This window comes from Coregonus clupeaformis, chromosome 29 (assembly GCF_020615455.1).
Source record: "Coregonus clupeaformis isolate EN_2021a chromosome 29, ASM2061545v1, whole genome shotgun sequence".
Taxonomy (NCBI): domain Eukaryota; kingdom Metazoa; phylum Chordata; class Actinopteri; order Salmoniformes; family Salmonidae; genus Coregonus; species Coregonus clupeaformis.
In genome coordinates, this window is record NC_059220.1 from 27,701,764 (window position 1) to 27,720,661 (window position 18,898).

The 18,898-nt window shown below is 44.4% G+C and overlaps 2 protein-coding genes across 5 annotated transcripts in view; one reads left to right on the forward strand and one right to left on the reverse strand.

Annotated features, from left to right (window-relative positions):
- The window catches only part of LOC121544978 (TOG array regulator of axonemal microtubules protein 1), a 44,954-nt gene extending 37,122 nt beyond the window's left edge, over nt 1-7,832 (forward strand). The window contains exons 18-22 of the mRNA XM_041855271.2: nt 499-614; nt 829-1,009; nt 5,846-6,065; nt 6,181-6,267; nt 6,587-7,832. Of these exons, the coding sequence (XP_041711205.2) occupies nt 499-614; nt 829-1,009; nt 5,846-6,065; nt 6,181-6,267; nt 6,587-6,915 (933 nt within the window). The 3' untranslated portion in view covers nt 6,916-7,832. The remainder of the gene's footprint in view (nt 1-498; nt 615-828; nt 1,010-5,845; nt 6,066-6,180; nt 6,268-6,586) is intronic.
- A 3,468-nt stretch (nt 7,833-11,300) lies between these two features.
- On the reverse strand, nt 11,301-18,873 carry LOC121544383 (coiled-coil domain-containing protein 28B). 4 transcript variants are annotated; one of them, XM_041854323.2, is made up of 6 exons: nt 18,647-18,873; nt 17,072-17,355; nt 16,764-16,933; nt 16,451-16,605; nt 12,113-12,135; nt 11,301-11,975 (listed from the first exon to the last, which is right to left on the reverse strand). In XM_041854323.2, the coding sequence occupies exons 2-6, from the start codon at nt 17,308-17,310 to the stop codon at nt 11,921-11,923; spliced, it is 642 nt and encodes a 213-aa protein (XP_041710257.1). In that variant the 5' UTR covers nt 17,311-17,355; nt 18,647-18,873; the 3' UTR covers nt 11,301-11,920. The 4 variants fall into 4 exon arrangements, with proteins under 4 accessions (XP_041710257.1, XP_041710255.1, XP_041710254.1 ...); XM_041854321.2 differs by having other exon boundaries at nt 17,072-17,360; XM_041854320.2 differs by having other exon boundaries at nt 17,072-17,372.
- Between the last annotated feature and the right edge of the window lie 25 nt (nt 18,874-18,898).

The window sequence follows — 18,898 nt, forward strand, 5'->3', positions numbered from 1 at the left end:
TTTTGAGACAAGACACTTTTAATTTAAAGGTCCAATGCAGCTGTTTTTATCTCAATATGAAATCGTTTCTGGGCAACAATTAAGTACCTTACTGTGATTTAAAATGGTCAAAAATAAACAAAAATAGCTTCTTAGCAAATAGCAATTTCTCAAGCAAGAATTCTGCTAGGACTGTCTGGGAGTGGTCTGAGTGGGAAACGGAAAACTTGCTGTTATTGGTAGAGAGGTTTGGAACTCTTTTTCTTATTGGTCATTTCACTAATTTACTACCAGGCAGGCCAAAGTTCCATCCCACCAAAACAGGGTGAAATTTCAGGCAGTTTTTTCAAACAGCTCTTGCACTAAAAGGGCGTTATCATAATTTTCACAATTTCACAGTATTATTCCAACCTCATAGTGTGGAAATATACTGTATATAAAACACAGGAAAATCACGTTTTTGACTGCACTGGGCCTTTAAGGAAGCAGTGGTTACATGTGTGTTAATGTGGTCTGAAGGGCCTTGGAGAGATGCCCCAGGACACCCCGTCAGCCAGGGGCCGGCGTTCCCTCCCTGGCAGTGGCACAGTGAGGGCCTCATCTCTCAGCAGGGAACCCCTCAAAGTGGTCAACAGGTGGGCAAACACGACAACACCAACTGAAATGTGTAGCACGTCAGTCTCATCAAGTTTACATCCCTAGCATACTGAACTGTTATGAATAAAGCCATGGCTAGCTGTGCTGTTTGTCCATGCATTAGCACAGTTTGTGTCATTGTATGTACAGTTTGTTCATGTGTCAGTATGAACTCCCCTCTCCATGTCTTACCTACTGTTTGTGTATCTGCAGGGAGTCTGGGCAGTACAGCAGCAGACCTCAAGCTCACAGCATTGCAGACAAGACCGAGTACATCAAGCAGCTCACAGCCCAGCTGGGTTCAAAGGATTTCAGAGAGCGCATCAAGGGCATTGACCAGCTAGTGGTGGACTGCGAGCACAACCCCAACATAGTCATCGGCAGCATCTTTCCGGTAACTGACGTCATCTAAACAATACCAGATATTCTTTAGCCTTATATACTAGTGTTGCGTGGGTCAGATGTTTGTTCACCCGCACCCGCCCGCAATTGCTAATAACCCATCCACAACCGCCCGACTATATGTTGTGATGTCACGAGAGGCTGTGTCCTGGAGGGACGTTACATCCCCCTGAGGTGGCTGCAAACCCAGACAGCTATGGCTCCATCTGCTGGTATGGTCGGGAACTCCAACCCTCTATGGCCAATCTTCCCACGCAGCTGAAACCAATCAGGAGCTGATGAGCTGAAGGTTTGTTGAAGGGAAGAGACACGGTCTCCAAGCGGGGCTCTCTGGAGGACAAGAGTGCTGCACGTCCACTTCCATGAGGAATATAAGGATTTGGAGATACTTACCTTTGGGAAATACTCACCTTTGGATATATGCACCTGTGGAAATACGTGTGGGACATTTGGAAGGACGTTTTGCTGGGTTGGCCACTAGCTGCAACGTGGAAGACAGTAAGACTGGGGAAAAGTTATTTGAGCGAGGGAGAGTTATGATTTTGGATGTGGAAGAGACATCCCTGAACTGTTAACCCTTAAGAGCCACCAGAGAACAGTATTGTGTTATACTTTCGTTAGTTTCCCAAGACCTTTAATAAAATCCTTGTTTTGGTTGAACCTGGTCTCCTTGCACTACTTGAGCAATCCCGCTGAAAGCTGTGTAGCCTCTCGTGACATCACAGATGGTGGAGAATACGGGCACGCCAAGCGTTAATAGTGCATGTCAGAGGAGGATACCGAAGGTTTGATCACCCAGTTTTCCAAGTTGGCCGTAGGCTCCCGGCCGACTGAAATGGAGGACATATTGAAAGCCCTTGTTGCTGGCCAGCAAGCCCAGATGCAAGCAAACGTGGCTCTCTTGGAGGAGCAAAAGAAAGCCAACCTTCTGAAGGCAGAGGAATTGCAGTTGCAGAGACAGAGGGTGGTCCAAAATACCCGCCCAATAAAGGCAAGTGACTTTATATCTAAGATGGGAGCTACCGATGACATTGAGGCATACCTGCATGCATTTGAGGCCACGGCCACTAGGGAAGCCTGGCCCAAGCAACAGTGGGTTGGTCTGTTAGCCCCCTTTCTAACCGGGGAATCGCTGAATGCTGTCCAGGACCTGGGCCCTGACCAGGTTACTGACTATGATGCCCTGAAGTCTGAGATCCTCAGCAGATATGGACTCACAAAGTTTGGTATGGCCCAGCGCTTTCACAGCTGGACCTTCCAACCAGACCAACCTCCTCGGGCGCAGATGCATGAACTTGTCCGAATCGCAAGGAAATGGCTGGATCCGCAGAGGAATACAGCAGCGGCGGTGGTGGAGGCCGTTGTGGTGGATCGTTACCTACGCGCCCTGCCTTATGAGGCAAAACGGTTCATCAGTCAACAGGCCTTGACCACGGCTGATCTGACCGTGGAAGCTGTGGAAAAGTACCAGGCCGCAGCGGAGATGCTGAATGCTTCCCGAAAAGACCCCAGGAGGGCGGCCCCACCACAAATGGGAAGAACCCGTCCAAAGGACCCCAAGGTCTCGAACCCAGCCACGTCAGGACTTATCCCGGCTCCAGGGGGAGCCAGAAACCAGGCAGGTCCAAGAAGAGTACACCAGGAGGGGGAAACTCGACAGTGTTACCGGTGTGGGGAGATGGGACATATCTCCTGGCAGTGTGGGAAACCAGCCGATGAACCTATGCCCACTGCGGAGTCCTCCAGCTCAGCACCCACACACCGTGTTGCCTCGCTCTTGGGAGTCGTAGATGGCGGCCCAGATCGACCCCCCCACCTGCCCGGTAACTGTGAATCACCATGATGTGGAGGCCTTACTGGATTCTGGTAGCCGGGCCACCCTAGTGCGTAAGGATTTGGTGGGCCCAACGTGTCTGACCCCCGGGAAAAGTCCTCCCAGTTTCCTGTGTCCATGGGGACACCAGAGAATACCCCATTACTGAACTTACAATGACCAGCACACGGGGAACCATACACACGACGGCGGGGGTGGTTGATTCCCTCCCCGTCCCTGTCCTAATTGGACGAGACTGCCCAGCCTTTTACCCACTCTGGAGAGAGTCTCAGGAGAGGATAACCCAGTACCTCGAAACGGAGAGGCAAGACTCATCCTGGGAAGGCTCCGGTGCAATCCTCCGAGTTACTCACTCCCGCCCGGGCTCTGATAGGGATGGCAGGTGCCCAGACCGACACAGAGACGGAGCTACAGAATCTGGACAAAGAACTGTCTGGTCTGAAGGGGACCGCTGAGAGGTATCGTTTGTTAAAGCAACAGTTAGACATGAAGACAGAAGAGTTAGATATCCTCCAGGCTAAACTCCAACAGAGCTCCTTCCCTAAGCAACAGGAGGAGCTGGAGAGGCTGCGCAGGACCATCGAGGAGTGTGAGGAGACCCTGCGCAGTAGTAAGGAGGTCCAGAAGAAGGCAGAGGAGAAGTACAAGGTGTTGGAGAACAAGATGAAGAATGCGGAGGCAGAGAGAGAGAAGGAACTGAAAGCTGCTCAACAGAAGCTAAACTCTGCTAAAACCAAGGCTGATGCGTTCAGTAAGAAACTCAAGGAGAGACAACAGGAGGCTGAGTCCCTGGTCCTAGAGTTGGAGGAGTTGAAGAGAGAGCAGTCTGGCAAGCACCACGGCAATGCGGACGCCCTCTCCCGGCGTGATGCCTTCTTCGCTGCCTTTACCCGACGAGGACGTCGGTCCCGAGGAGGGGGATGTGTGATGTCACGAGAGGCTGTGTCCTGGAGGGACGTTACATCCCCTGAGGTGGCTGCAAACCCAGACAGCTATGGCTCCATCTGCTGGTATGGTCGGGAACTCCAACCCTCTATGGCCAATCTTCCCACGCAGCTGAAACCAATCAGGAGCTGATGAGCTGAAGGTTTGTTGAAGGGAAGAGACACGGTCTCCAAGCGGGGCTCTCTGGAGGACAAGAGTGCTGCACGTCCACTTCCATGAGGAATATAAGGATTTGGAGATACTTACCTTTGGGAAATACTCACCTTTGGATATATGCACCTGTGGAAATACGTGTGGGACATTTGGAAGGACGTTTTGCTGGGTTGGCCACTAGCTGCAACGTGGAAGACAGTAAGACTGGGGAAAAGTTATTTGAGCGAGGGAGAGTTATGATTTTGGATGTGGAAGAGACATCCCTGAACTGTTAACCCTTAAGAGCCACCAGAGAACAGTATTGTGTTATACTTTCGTTAGTTTCCCAAGACCTTTAATAAAATCCTTGTTTTGGTTGAACCTGGTCTCCTTGCACTACTTGAGCAATCCCGCTGAAAGCTGTGTAGCCTCTCGTGACATCACAATGTGATAATGGGAAAATCTGAGGCCCGCACCCAACCCTAACCCGCTAATATAGAAAATGCGCTGTAGGCTACAGTCAGAGATGGCTAAACGATTTTTTGACAAGGGGTGCAGTTTTTTTTGTTGTTGCCTGATTTAGATATGTTTCTGCATATAGCCTAATTTCCAACATTTTGGTAGGCTATTTGTTAGTCAACATGTCTGTAATTAGATACATGCAGCTTCTCTTCTGTCATTATATGTTGCCCCAGAAGACTAAATAAAGCCTTGCTCACCAGAATAATGTCATAAATCGATAGAATGAATGCTTCAATGTAGCTTCAATGTAGTTGACAAGTTTTTCTCTGTGATCTCTGCTTCTTTCGCGGAGCAAAGACGTTTAGGGACCGGGGAGAACATTTTAAAAAATACAGGAAAGATTTTCTGTGCAACATTTCCAAGGGACATCAGTTTGACCGGTTGTAAGGAAATAGAAACACCATTTGTACATCATTGTATGATGCAAGCATTCCACTTTACAAAATAAAATGAATTACTATTTAATTTTTTACCATAGAGAACCAGACAAAAATGTAGGTTATACTCTGGCTATTGGCTTCTTTGCATATTCAAAATACAACACTGCCCCTTTAAGGCTCTCCTGGAGGATGGTTACAATTACAACCAAATACTTTTTATGTCTTTATAAAATAACTCCCTCCTTAAGGGCGTCCTGTCGTCCCTGGGATGATAAAAAAAATATGTATATGGTTCAAAACAGACTCTGGGACAGTTCTGGGACAACTGATTCAAAATTCATACGACCACTGCATATTAAAAATTTTTAAAAAGCAATGAGGCTGATGCAACAGATCAGACCTTTTAGCTTAAAATGTTGATCGTTTTATTTCTTCATATTATAAGCTCAACAATGTGCACATGGCTGTAGGCTGCGCGCAAATGTTCCAAAATGCAATTAGCGGGAAAACATCATTTTCAAAAGCGTGCCGCACGAGCTAGCAGTTTCATGTGACCGAGATGAAAATATCTGTTAGAAATTAAGGAAGCGGGGGGGTCTAAAGATGCATCAAATATCTTGTCCATTCAGACAATTGAAATTGAAATCTATACTCTTCTTGTCCAATTATTTGTTTTACTTGTTCCTGGACAAGAGGACAAGCGTTAATTTCGAGCCCTGTTTAAGGTATTGTTTTCTCTTTATTCAACCCGTCCGCCACCCACCCTCCCTTCATCCACACAATATTCCATGACCCTAAACCTGCCTGCCTCACGGATATAACTGCAGAGACTGCGGGTTATGAGTCAACCCGCGCTCACTATTATATATCCTAAGCTGCAAATTGCCGAAGTCCTCTGACTATCACAAAGAAAACTAACTTTTATTGACAAAATATAAACCATGTAAATGGCCCTAGATAAGAGGACCTGTGTAAGTAGGTCATAGTTGAATCTATAGTAATGCTTCTCTCCCAGGTGTTTGATGCCTTTAAGGCCAGACTGCAGGAGTCCAACAGTAAGGTCAACTTGTACGCTCTGGAGTCTCTGCAGAAGATCGTCACTGTGATGAAGGATAACCTGGCCCAGGTAGTCTACATCCTGGTCCCGGCCATCGTGGACAATCACCTCAACTCCAAGAACAATGCTATCTATACCGCTGCCATTGGAGCCATCCACGCACTCATCCAAAACCTTGGTAGGTGTCTGATTTTTGAGATCACATCATCTGGTTTGAGGTTCCATGCAAGGCTCGAACGTAGCTGAGAGGATGACCATCTCTAACTAGACTTTGTGCTTTACTTTGTTCACAGATACAACCCTCCTCCTACAGCCCTTCTGCACCAAGGCCCAGTTCCTGAGTGGCAAGGCTAAGGTGGATCTCATAGAGAAGGTTGCAGGTATGTTCACTGAAACAGTTTGCTTGAGATAAATCCCCTTAGCAACCTAGGTTATGTAGATGATACTTTGTAAACTTCATTAGATTTTTAACATTTGGATTATGATCTGAGTTTACAACAGCTGCTAAACAACAGTGCTATGGGAACTGTCTTTCTGCCTGCCCTCCAAGGAGTCTTTAGCCTTAAAAGGAGGGAGAAACAGATGTGTCAGTGTCATATGCTCTCAGCATTTCATAAGCTCCTTGTTACGTGTTTGACTCCCTTGCCTCTTCCCACCTCCCCCTACTTCCCTTCCCTCATCTTCTGGCCTGTCTTTCAGATCTGGTGACAGAGCTGTATCCTCGTAAGCCCCAGGTGGTGGAACAGAAGGTGTTACCCCTGCTGTGGCACCTCCTGGGCACCTCCAGCCACAGCGGCACCGTCCACGGCCGGGGCGGCAGCGTGCGGGGGGCCACTGCCAACCTGTGCCAAGCCCTTTACACCCACATGGGGCCTGGGCTGGCAGAGTGCGCCGCCTCCCAGCATGCCAACGTCCACAAGGGCCTCAACGAGCTCCTGAGGACCCTCCCTTCCCCCCGAGGGCCCCTCAGAAAACACAACCTTCAAAACACAACCAAACCCCCACAGACAGAAGAACAGAAACACTGACCTTACTTGAAGACAGAGATGTTCTGCATTTCTAATAGTGCCTGCACTTTTTTAACATTACAGAGTATAGAAAGTCCTTTAAGATGAGAGCCCTTAAATCAACTCTCTTCTCAGCAAGTTATGGTATCCTTCAATAAAGGAGCACAGGCAGACAGGCAGGCTTCAGCTGTTGGCATCAGGTCTTACTCTCAACAACCTGCTCTCTTTGCACTTTGAAGAAGTAGTTCACTGTCATTATAGTTGTCGTCATGTATATTGCATTGGATGTATCGTAATATGATTGTCGCTGTATTTGTTTATGAATCTTATTGTACTCAAATCAGAGACATTGCGAAGAATGTACCATTTTAAATGCACAAAAAGGAAACGGGACCGAAATATGTATATTTTTGCTGTTTCATTAAATGTAATATGTGATATTTCTAAGATGTCTTATACGGTTGTTTTTAAAGATTTGTCAGTGAAGATTAATGATATCAAATTACTTTTGTTTAGCTCAAATGTGTGATTGCATAGTATTAGCCTAATTTGTATGCTGTACAATGTTGCAGTTTATAATTTATCAATTGTAAATGGTTTGAAAGTCCTATTGTAACAATTTGTTGAAGTGGTGTTGTGACATATCTTATTTTTTGTTGTTTTATGACCAAAATGTACTGACAGGGAATCAAAAAAATTGTTATTTCTTTCTAAAAGATATGTACACCGATGCCTAAATCAACTGTGGGTATAACATTGAAACCATTTAGCTTTAAACCAACGATTGATACAGAGACAGTGAAGCCCAGGCCTGTGATTCTGTTTCAGTATAGTGCCAGTCTTGAAGTAGCCTTTCACTATTCTGTTTAAATTATATTGAACTTGTGTATTAACAAGAGGAAAGACAGATATTGATATATAAATAAAGTGTTTATTTCTGTAAACTAAGTGCTCCAGTTGGTTTAATTCTTATGCCTAAAAATGAGTGAGAAGTTCTTCATTGCGAGGAAACCCACTTGCCTGCTTATACTATCATTGTAATGCGTCAGTGTGGTTGACCTTGTTGCCTCGTGTCCCCCAAAGGGAAAAAGAGGATATGTGTGCCTGGTCACTCTTGAGGAAGATGGCGCTGTAAGGTAAGGATCTATTTCAATCACTACATGCAAGATTGAGCATCTGAGTCAGTTAAAACAAGACTGTCACCGATTTACTTTTATTTACAAGTAAATAAATACAATTAGTTTTGCAGGGGTTAAATTACAAAGTTAGGGCCCTGTGTTTTGGGCTTTCATATCACATGACCTTTATTTTAAGCCTTTTCCAGAAATGAGAATCACACCAAAAATGTAAGCAATTGTCTAAGGATGGTGCTGGACCATCTGACATAAAAAGAAAAGGGGACCTTTTGTTGAAATATATTTTTAAAATCCAGGGGTGTAGTAATTACGTTTTCTGTTGCAAAACGTTTTGCAACAAACCGTTTACTCCAAACAGAAAACGCAAACGAGTTTCTATTGGACAGGTAGGTCCCTCCCAGTTTCATTCCGTTTGGTTCTTAAACAGTCAACTGTTTCTGTAATGAATACACCCCTGGTCATGTGACATGACTGTGCAAAACACAGGGACTTAATAGCAAAGCAAAAGACAAGATTGTATAAAATGTCAAGTTCCTTGAAGGTAGTTCTCATCGACAGATATGTAACAGGGTCCTAGTAGTCAGAAGCTACAGTTCTTATAGGACTCAGGTCCAGGCCATATTGGAAAAAGAGGTAGGCTTGGCAAGGTGAAGTAAAACAAAGCTTTCTTATCTTACACTTCTAATGAACCAAAGAAAGTGACTCTCTGGTCCCATACACACAACATGCAGAACTTTTCAAACGAATTACACATTAATCGTCTTAGAAATGAGTATATGATCTAGGCATACTAGTTTGGTTTAGAGTTGAGCAACTTGTATGAAAATCACAGCAAATGGAGAGCAGCTGCCTTGTGAAAATGATGGTTATAGGTTTCTATCACAAAGACTAAACTACTTTGCAAAAATTAAGTCCTGCATTATGTTATTTGAATGTAGTAGTATCTTGCAGTGTATGTGTTTATGCATGTTTCTACAACATGTTCTCTTCATACACACACATCAGATGTTTGCACCCACAATTACATTTGACATCTACCATTAGTGGATAAGGGTAAATAGCCATGGCCCAAATGTCTGTCTATCCATGTTACAGCATTGCAGTGGCTGGTTGGGCTGGCTTGTGCTTTGGACGGTTGCTACTGCTACTGCTGAGCCTCAAATGCCAGAATATTCTAAACTAAGGCAGCTCATTGCCAATGCAGAGCCAGCAAATGTCATTATACCTTGGTTTAACAATTTCTTGACATAGCTGTGAGAAAATGTCCAGTTTAAGAAGCTACAATGACATTTTCAGACTGTAGTCATCAATTTTAGACATTCCCTCACATAGTTAAATTTCACCAACATATACAATTTATATCTCACACTGTTCAAGTACTCTCTTTAGCTTTATAAACCATAAAAGATTTATAAACATTGTGTTTCTAACCACCACATCCAGTGTGTCCCTCCTAATCATAATAAATGTTTTGCTAGAAGGTATTAAAATCAGGACGAACATCCCAAGGTGCTGAGCTGACCCACAGTGGCTTTGACAACATGGGCTAACATGTTATTTTTGCTACAGTTGATTATATGGCTGTGTACATACAGTGGGGGAAAAAAGTATTTAGTCAGCCACCAATTGTGCAAGTTCTCCCACTTAAAAAGATGAGAGAGGCCTGTAATTTTCATCATAGGTACACGTCAACTATGACAGACAAATTGAGAAAAAAAATCCAGAAAATCACATTGTAGGATTTTTTATGAATTTATTTGCAAATTATGGTGGAAAATAAGTATTTGGTCAATAACAAACAAGCAAGATTTCTGGCTCTCACAGACCTGTAACTTCTTCTTTAAGAGGCTCCTCTGTCCTCCACTCGTTACCTGTATTAATGGCACCTTTTTGAACTTGTTATCAGTATAAAAGACACCTGTCCACAACCTCAAACAGTCACACTCCAAACTCCACTATGGCCAAGACCAAAGAGCTGTCAAAGGACACCAGAAACAAAATTGTAGACCTGCACCAGGCTGGGAAGACTGAATATGCAATAGGTAAGCAGCTTGGTTTGAAGAAATCAACTGTGGGAGCAATTATTAGGAAATGGAAGACATACAAGACCACTGATAATCTCCCTCGATCTGGGGCTCCACGCAAGATCTCACCCCGTGGGGTCAAAATGATCACAAGAACGGTGAGCAAAAATCCCAGAACCACACGGGGGGACCTAGTGAATGACCTGCAGAGAGCTGGGACCAAAAATAACAAAGCCTACCATCAGTAACACAGTAACAGTACTCCTGAGTGGCGCAGTGGTCTAAGGCACTGCATCACAGTGCTAACTGTGCCACTAGAGATCCTGGTTCGAATCCAGGCTCTGTTGCAGCCGGCCGCGACCGGGAGACTCATGGGCGGCGCACAATTGGTCCAGGGTAGGGGAGGGAATGGCCGGCAGGGATGTAGCTCAGTTGATAGAGCATGGCGTTTGCAACGCCAGGGTTGTGGGTTCGATTCCCACGGGGGGCCAGTATAAAAAAATATGTATTCACTAACTGTAAGTTGCTCTGGATAAGAGCGTCTGCTAAATGACTCAAATGTCAACTACGCCGCCAGGGACTCAAATCCTGCAGTGCCAGACGTGTCCCCCTGCTTAAGCCAGTACATGTCCAGGCCCGTCTGAAGTTTGCTAGAGTGCATTTGGATGATCCAGAAGAGGATTGGGAGAATGTCATATGGTCAGATGAAACCAAAATATAACTTTTTGGTAAAAACTCAACTCGTCGTGTTTGGAGGACAAAGAATGCTGAGTTGCATCCAAAGAACACCATACCTACTGTGAAGCATGGGGGTGGAAACATCATGCATTGGGGCTGTTTTTCTGCAAAGGGACCAGGACGACTGATCCGTGTAAAGGAAAGAATGAATGGGGCCATGTATCGTGAGATTTTGAGTGAAAACCTCCTTCCATCAGCAAGGGCATTGAAGATGAAACGTGGCTGGGTCTTTCAGCATGACAATGATCCCAAACACACCGCCCGGGCAACGAAGGAGTGGCTTCGTAAGAAGCATTTCAAGGTCCTGGAGTGGCCTAGCCAGTCTCCAGATCTCAACCCCATATAACAAAGTATTGAGAAACTTTTGTTATTGACCAAATACTTATTTTCCACCATAATTTGCAAATAAATTCATTAAAAAATCCTACAATGTGATTTTCTGGAGAAAAAAATTCTCATTTTGTCTGTCATAGTTGACGTGTACCTATGATGAAAATTACAGGCCTCTCTCATCTTTTTAAGTGGGAGAACTTGCACAATTGGTGGCTGACTAAATACTTTTTTTCCCCACTGTATATTCAGCAATCAAAGATATATAATGATGTCCTTAATTTCAGTAAAGAAATGATCATATGACGATTAATGAGAAAATGCACAATATCAATGCCTAGCATTACAGCAACCTTTCTCCCTTAGATTATAAAGTATGTGTGCCTCTGAAATAGAGAGTTGGATAAAGATGGTGGATATCTTGTCCCCTTTACAGATGTGCACACACACAAATAACAGGATTCAGTAGCATATCCTGCCGCTGCACTCTATACAAGTATAAGTTCAAAGGCTATTTTTTTACTTTCGGAATATTCCTTGACAAAAGATGTAGACTACAGTACAGTGCTATAACTAAAATAAGCAGAACTTGTGCTATGAATGTGGAGTATTTATCGCTAGATCACAGTTGATGTGCTTGACAGTTGACACCTGATTGAATCAATCATATATAAATCTTTATCTAACCAGGGGCTCTATGTGGCCCAGTTTTGGTGCTAAGGCAGTTGGATCAATATAATGGCAACCTTTCCTCGTCGTCATGGGATGATGAGCAATCTGTCATCCTAATCTCCCTCGTCAAGGTCCAGAAGTCTTGGACAGGTCCTGGTTTTCAGCCAGGTGTAGTTTTTGTCTGGACAAAGGTACATTAAGGATCCAACACAGACACGTTAAGGATTCAAGCTAAATATAGATGATTCAAAGCCAGTGTTTTCCCTGGTGAGCCAGGTGAATCTCAGAGATTACGAGACAACTTTTAGAAAAGGATACATTGAGCTGCTGAGTTCCTCCAGCTGAAGGGGAAATGAAGAACATGATCAGATTATATAGTCCAATGTTGAGGTAATCTAAAATTCATTAGATGGAAGCATAGGCTTTACACAACAATAGCCTACAGAATGTTAGATCAATACTCAACATCATTTCACCACATCTATCATTGTATTACTGTTCGTAAATCCTAAATAAGCCCAAATGATTAAGTTAAATTCTTCTAGCTAATTTAAATAAAATCACATTTGTCACATGCGCCGAATACAACAGGTGTAGACCTTACAGTGAAATGCGTACTTACAAGCCCTTAACCAACAATGCAGTTTTAAGAAATAATATATTTTTTAAATCATACAAAAATACAATATAAAATAATACGAAATAAAAATAACAAATAATTAAAGAGCAGCAGTAAATATAACAATAGCGAGGCTATATACAGGGGGTACCGGTTAGTCAAGGTAATTGAGGTAATATGTACATGTAGGTAGAGTTATTAAAGTGACTACGCATAGATAATAAACAGAGAGTAGCAGCAGCGTAAAAGATGCAATGCAAATAGTCTGGGTAGCCATTTGATTAGATGTTCAGGAGTCTTATGGCTTGGGGGTAGAAGCCTCTTGGACCTAGACTTGGCGCTCCAGTACCGCTTGTCGTGCAGTAGCAGAGAGAACAGTCTATGACTAGGGTGGCTGGAGTATTTGACAATTTTTAGGGCCTTCCTCTGACACCGCCTGGTATAGAGGTCCTGGGTGGCAGGAAGCTTGGCCCCAGTGATGTACTGGGCCGTACGCACTACCCTATGTAGTGCCTTGCGGTCGGAGCCTGAGCAGTTGCCATACCAGGCAGTGATGCAACCAGTCAGGATGCTCTCGATGGTGCAGCTGTAGAACCTTTTGAGGATCTGAGGACCCATGCCAAATCTTTTCAGTCTCCTTAGGGGGAATAGGATTTGTCGTGCCCTCTTCACGACTGTCTTGGTGTACTTGGACCATGTTAGTTTGTTGGTGATGTGGACAACAAGGAACTTGAAGCTCTCAACCTGCTCCACTACAGCCCCGTCGATGAGAATGGGGGCATGCTCGGTCCTCTTCTTTTACCTGTAGTCCACAATCATCTCCTTTGTCTTGATCAGGGAGAGGTTGTTGTCCTGGCACCACACGGCCAGGTCTCTGACCTCCTCCCTATAGGCTGTCTCATCGTTGTCGGTGATCAGGCCTACCACTGTTGTGTCATCGTCAAACTTAATGATGGTGTTGGAGTCGTGCCTGGCCATGCAGTCATGAGTGAACAGGGAGTACAGGAGGGGACTGAGCACGCACGGGCCCCCGTGTTGAGGATCAGCGTGGCAGATGTGTTGTTACCTACCCTTACGACCTGGGGGCGGCCTGTCAGGAAGTCCAGGATCCAGTTGCAGAGGGAGGTGTTTAGTTCCAGGGTCCTTAGCTTAGTGATGAGCTTTGAGGGCACTATGGTGTTGAACACTGAGCTGTAATCAATGAATAGCATTCTCACATAGGTGTTACTTTTGTCCAGGTGTGAAAGGGCAGTGTGGAGCGCAATAGAGATTGCATCATCTGTGGATCTGTTGGGGCGGTATGCAAATTGGAGTGAGTGTAGGGTTTCTGGGATAATGGTGTTGATGTGAGCCATGACCAGCCTTTCAAAGCACTTCATGGCTACAGATGTGAGTGCTACGGGTCGGTAGTCATTTAGGCAGGTTACCTTAGTGTTCTTGGGCACAGGGACTATGGTGGTCTGCTTGAAACATGTTGGTATTACAGACTCAGACAGGGAGAGGTTGAAAATGTCATTGAAGACACTTCCCAGTTGGTCAGTGCATGCTCGGAGTATACGTCCTGGTAATCCGTCTGGCCCTGCGGCCTTGTGAATGTTGACCTGTTTAAAGGTCTTACTCACATCGGCTACGGAGAGCGTGATCACACAGTCAATGCTCTCATGCATGTTTCAGTGTTACTTGCCTCGAAGCGAGCATAGTAGTAATTTAGCTCGTCTGGTAGGCTCATGTCACTGGGCAGCTCGCGGCTGTGCTTCCCTTTGTAGTCTGTAATAGTTTGCAAGCCCTGCCACATCCGACGAGCGTCGGAGCCGGTGTAGTACGATTAGATCTTAGTCCTGTATTGACGCTTTGCCTGTTTAATGGTTCGTCGGAGGGCATAGCGGGATTTCTTATGAGCTTCCGGGTTAGAGTCCCGCTCCTTGAAAGCGGCAGCTCTACCCTTTAGCTCAGTGTGGATGTTGCCTGTAACCCATGGCTTCTGGTTGGGGTATGTACGTACAGTCACTGTGGGTACGACGTTATCGATGCACTTATTGATGAAGCCAGTGACTGAGGTGGCGTACTCCTCAATGCCATCGGAAGAATCCCGGAACATATTGCAGTCTGTGCTAGCAAAACAGTCCTGTAGCTTAGCATCTGCTTCATCTGACCACTTTATTATTGACCGAGTCACTGGTGCTTCCTGCTTTAGTTTTTGCTTGTAAGCAGGAATCAGGAGGATAGAATTATGGTCAGATTTGCCAAATGGAGGGCGAGGGAGAGCTTTGTACGCGTCTCTGTGTGTGGAGTAAAGGTGGTCTAGAGTTTTTTTCCCTCTGGTTGCACATTTAACATGCTGGTAGAAATGAGGTAAAACGGATTTAAGTTTCCCTGCATTAAAGTACCCGGCCACTAGGAGCGCCACCTCTGGATGAGCGTTTTCCTGTTTGCTTATGGCCGTATACAGTTCATTGAGTGCGGTCTTAGTGCCAGCATCGGGTTGTGGTGGTAAATAGACAGCTACGAAGAATATAGATGAAAACTATCTTGGTAGATAGTGTGGTCTATAGCTTATCATGAGATACTCTACCTCAGGCGAGCAAAACCTTGAGACTTCCTTAGATATCGTGCACCAGCTGTTGTTTACAAATATACATAGACCACCACCCCTTGTCTTACCAGAGGCTGCTGTTCTATCCTGCCGATACAGTGTATAACCCGCCAGCTGTATGTTATTCATGTCTTCGTTCAGCCATGACTCGGTGAAGCGTAAGATATTACAGTTTTTAATGTCACGTTGGTAGGATATTCGTGCCTGTAGTTCGTCCACTTTATTATCAAGCGATTGTAAGTTGGCCAAGAGTGCTGATGGCAAAGGCAGATTAGCCACTCGTCGCCGGCTCCTTACCAAGCACCCCCGATCTCATTCCGCAATATCTCCTTTTCTTTCTACTGCGAATGACAGGGATGAGGGCCCTGTCGGGTGTCTGGAGCAAATCCCTCTCGTCCGACTCATTAAAGAAAAATTATTCATCCAGTTCAAGGTGAGTAATTGCAGTTCTGATGTCCAGAAGCTCTTTTCGGTCATAAGAGACAGTAGCAGCAACATTATGTACAAAATAAGTTACAAACAATGCGAAAAACACACAAAATAGCAGGTTGGTTAAGAGTCCATAAAACGGCAGCCATCCCCTCCGGCGCCATTAATTTAAACAGTGAAAATGTAATTTCACAGCCCATCTGTTTTGCTGCTACATTATTCTCTGCTGCTATGGCTACAGAGTATTCTTGGCACCCATATCTCTAATGAGCTGAAGGGCTTTCACACCACCCTCACACATACCACAGCAATTCCCCCCCAGCACAAATACCACACCACAGCAGTGGATCCTAGAAATCGAACTAACAATAGACACATTAGACATTTTGAGCCTAAGGTCAAATTGTCTCTGGTCTGTCGATCTCACTGTTTGCTGCCTCTCCACAGCCAACTACTGTGTGCCTGGACAGTATGTGAAAAGCATGCATTATTAATTATCACATTTTTGGACTGGATGTTGTCCAAAAGACAGCAGTGTGCTGGAGGAAATATATGACTCAAGAGCATCTGCTTAGGATGTAAACATTCATGTGTGGGAATAACCATATTCTGCTTATTTACAAACAGCATGTAAATAACCATTTCACTTGACTAGTGTGGTTCAACATGACACTGGGCACAGACGTCAGTTCAACGTGCATTTGGTTGAGTTTTCAACTAATGTGAAATCAACAAAACATGTCACGCCATTGGATTTAAGTTAAAAGTTAGGTGAAAATTAGACTATATTCCCTTACGTTGATTACTTTTTTTCCAAATCCAATCAGTTTTCCACGTTGATTCAACATCATCACATTTCATTTTTTTGTTGAAATGATATGTAAACAATGTTGATTCAACCAGTTTTTGCCCAATGGGTATGTTCTAGGTAAGGACATAAAATGTGGTGAGCTGTGTACTACAGTGTGAGTAAATCATTCATTGAGTATTGTAGAGTGTTAGGTCAGGTGCTTACATTGCAGAGGAGGTGCTCCAGGTTGTGGTCGGAGGCACACTTCCTCTTGTCCTCTGACAGCTCCTCCACATGGCTGTCCAGACTGAAGTGTAGCCGTGCAAGCTTCTCCTGCATCTCACGCACATGCTCCAGCTGCTCAAAGGAGCACACCTTCCCTGAGAGGACACAGCAAGGGTCATTTTTTTACATATCTGTCAAAGAGACATAACTTCCTATGTAACCATGGTACTATGGCACAATGTCAAACAAATGGCCGCATTTCCACTGTGTAACTGTGTCTCAGTATTCACAGTGTGTTCCATGGTCATCTTACCAAAGGCCTGCAGTTTTCCGGAGTGGAAGTCATTGAGCAGGTTGAGGAGGCCTCCCTCCATCTCTCTCACATCAGAGACGTCCGTGAGGAAGGAGTGCTGCAGTGGGGAGGATTGGGCCACCTTACTGGGCCCTGCGGGCTGGGGAGCCCTGGCCTTCTCCTTATGAGGCCTGGTGAACACAGACCAGACAACAGGAAACAGTAAACACAACCTGTACCCTAATGTAACATTAATTCAACCTCTTATATACATTTTGTCAATCCAACTAATTTGACCGATAAAAGTAGACATTGTGACTGTTACAAACCTTGTGGTCTTTGGTGGAGCTGCTACGACCACACTGAGCACATCTTTGGACTGTCCTGCTGCCCCAATGGACCTCTTGAACTTGCCTCTGTTTTTTGGGGAGGGGGGTTGGGGGAGGCCAAGGGAGAAGGTGGCACTCTTGCTGGAGGGGAGGACTGAGAGCTTACGGGGGTTGACCGGGGGAGGAGGGGGCTGGGGGAGAGACACTTTGGGGCTCCGCTTCTTACGCTTGTCCTCCATGGCTTGTTGGTGTGAAGTCCTCTGGGTAAAATGAGTGGACCCTGCCTGAGCTTCAGGACATCCTGTAACAACAATAACGGTAGGAAGTCAGGCGCTAGTGCTTCCCCTCCCTGACAGGACTGGAGTGAACCACCACCCTACAACAGACATTTTACTTGGTAGACCTGCTAAATGTCAAATTGATGTAATTCTCTCATTTCAAATGGTAGCACTTGCTGTATCTTGAATACTACCAGGCTGCTCAATTGAAGTAGCCTCTTATCACTGACAAGATCCTCTGGCAAACAACAAAGGGGTTCACTGCAGAAGGATTCATGGCTGGATGGCTGCCAGGGTGAATGTACCCAACCTAATACCCCCACCTGGGCTTTTGCAATATTCTTAAATATTCATTATTTTGACTAGCTTGGTAAATGTTCAAGGTGAACAAGGTCACACATCCAGGTAATACTATAGGCTTATGGGAAAAACATCCAATGATGAGGATTCATTTTAGAATGTCTGTCCCTGTATAATAGGCCTGTGTGAAACAGGTCCACTGAGGTATTTTTAGAATGCATCATTTCTTTGTAATTGGTCTGACAACATATTGCAAACAAGTCTTTCAACTGATATAGCTGAAAACACGTGGACAATCATGCAAGTGTAATTTTATAAATAAAAAATATTGGCAAAAATAACTAAGTTATGTTCACAACTTCATGTTACTTGGAAGTGATTAGTGATATCTTGTAGGCCTAAATTTCACTCTTACCAATATTATTTTTAATTTCAAGAAATCAGATGGATATAGATGTGTGCATCCCGCAAACATATTGCTTTAAATGTATTAAAATATATTTATTTAATAACATGTTTTTAACCGACGGCTACGTGGGCAAGAGATAATGACAGTGGATTGGACCTGAGACCAAAATATGGATGTCCAATGTTTATTCTAGGACGTTGATGCGCACGGTTCTTCGTTTTATAGCCTAGCCCAAATAGTATAACATCTTATATTCGGTTGTTGTATTATAATGGTTAATTTATTATTCTTTCATACAATGAATAATAATTATTATTTTTTAAAGGGATACAGAATAGGCTATAGCCATCCTCAACTGAACTGAACTTAAATCAATGGACTACTGTGGTCCAAAGATGGCCACTAACCACACACTGTCAACTTGATCCACCACTAAGCTGTAAAATAAATAGATTCACTCGCAATAATCTAAACTACAAGAAAAAAGGAGTACAATATATAAATAAAAACTATAAATTGCGCATTTTGCAGTAAACCATGTAAATTATAGGAACAAATGCATCTATCAGAAGACAATAGATCACTTACGGAGTGTATTACGCACGAAAAATCAGTCAAACGAACACCGCGTCACTTTCCCCTGCAGAATGTTTCTCATCTCAAACACGTATTTTCCTCATAACGGTTGATTAATAGAACATATAATACATGAGTATTGCGGACAACAGCCCCATAGAAAACGCTAAATAAAATCCCAAGCGCGGCAATGGAGCGCACTGACCAGTCTGTCTTTATCCTGCACTTAAAGGGCCAGACAAGACATTTCTTCCACTGGGATAG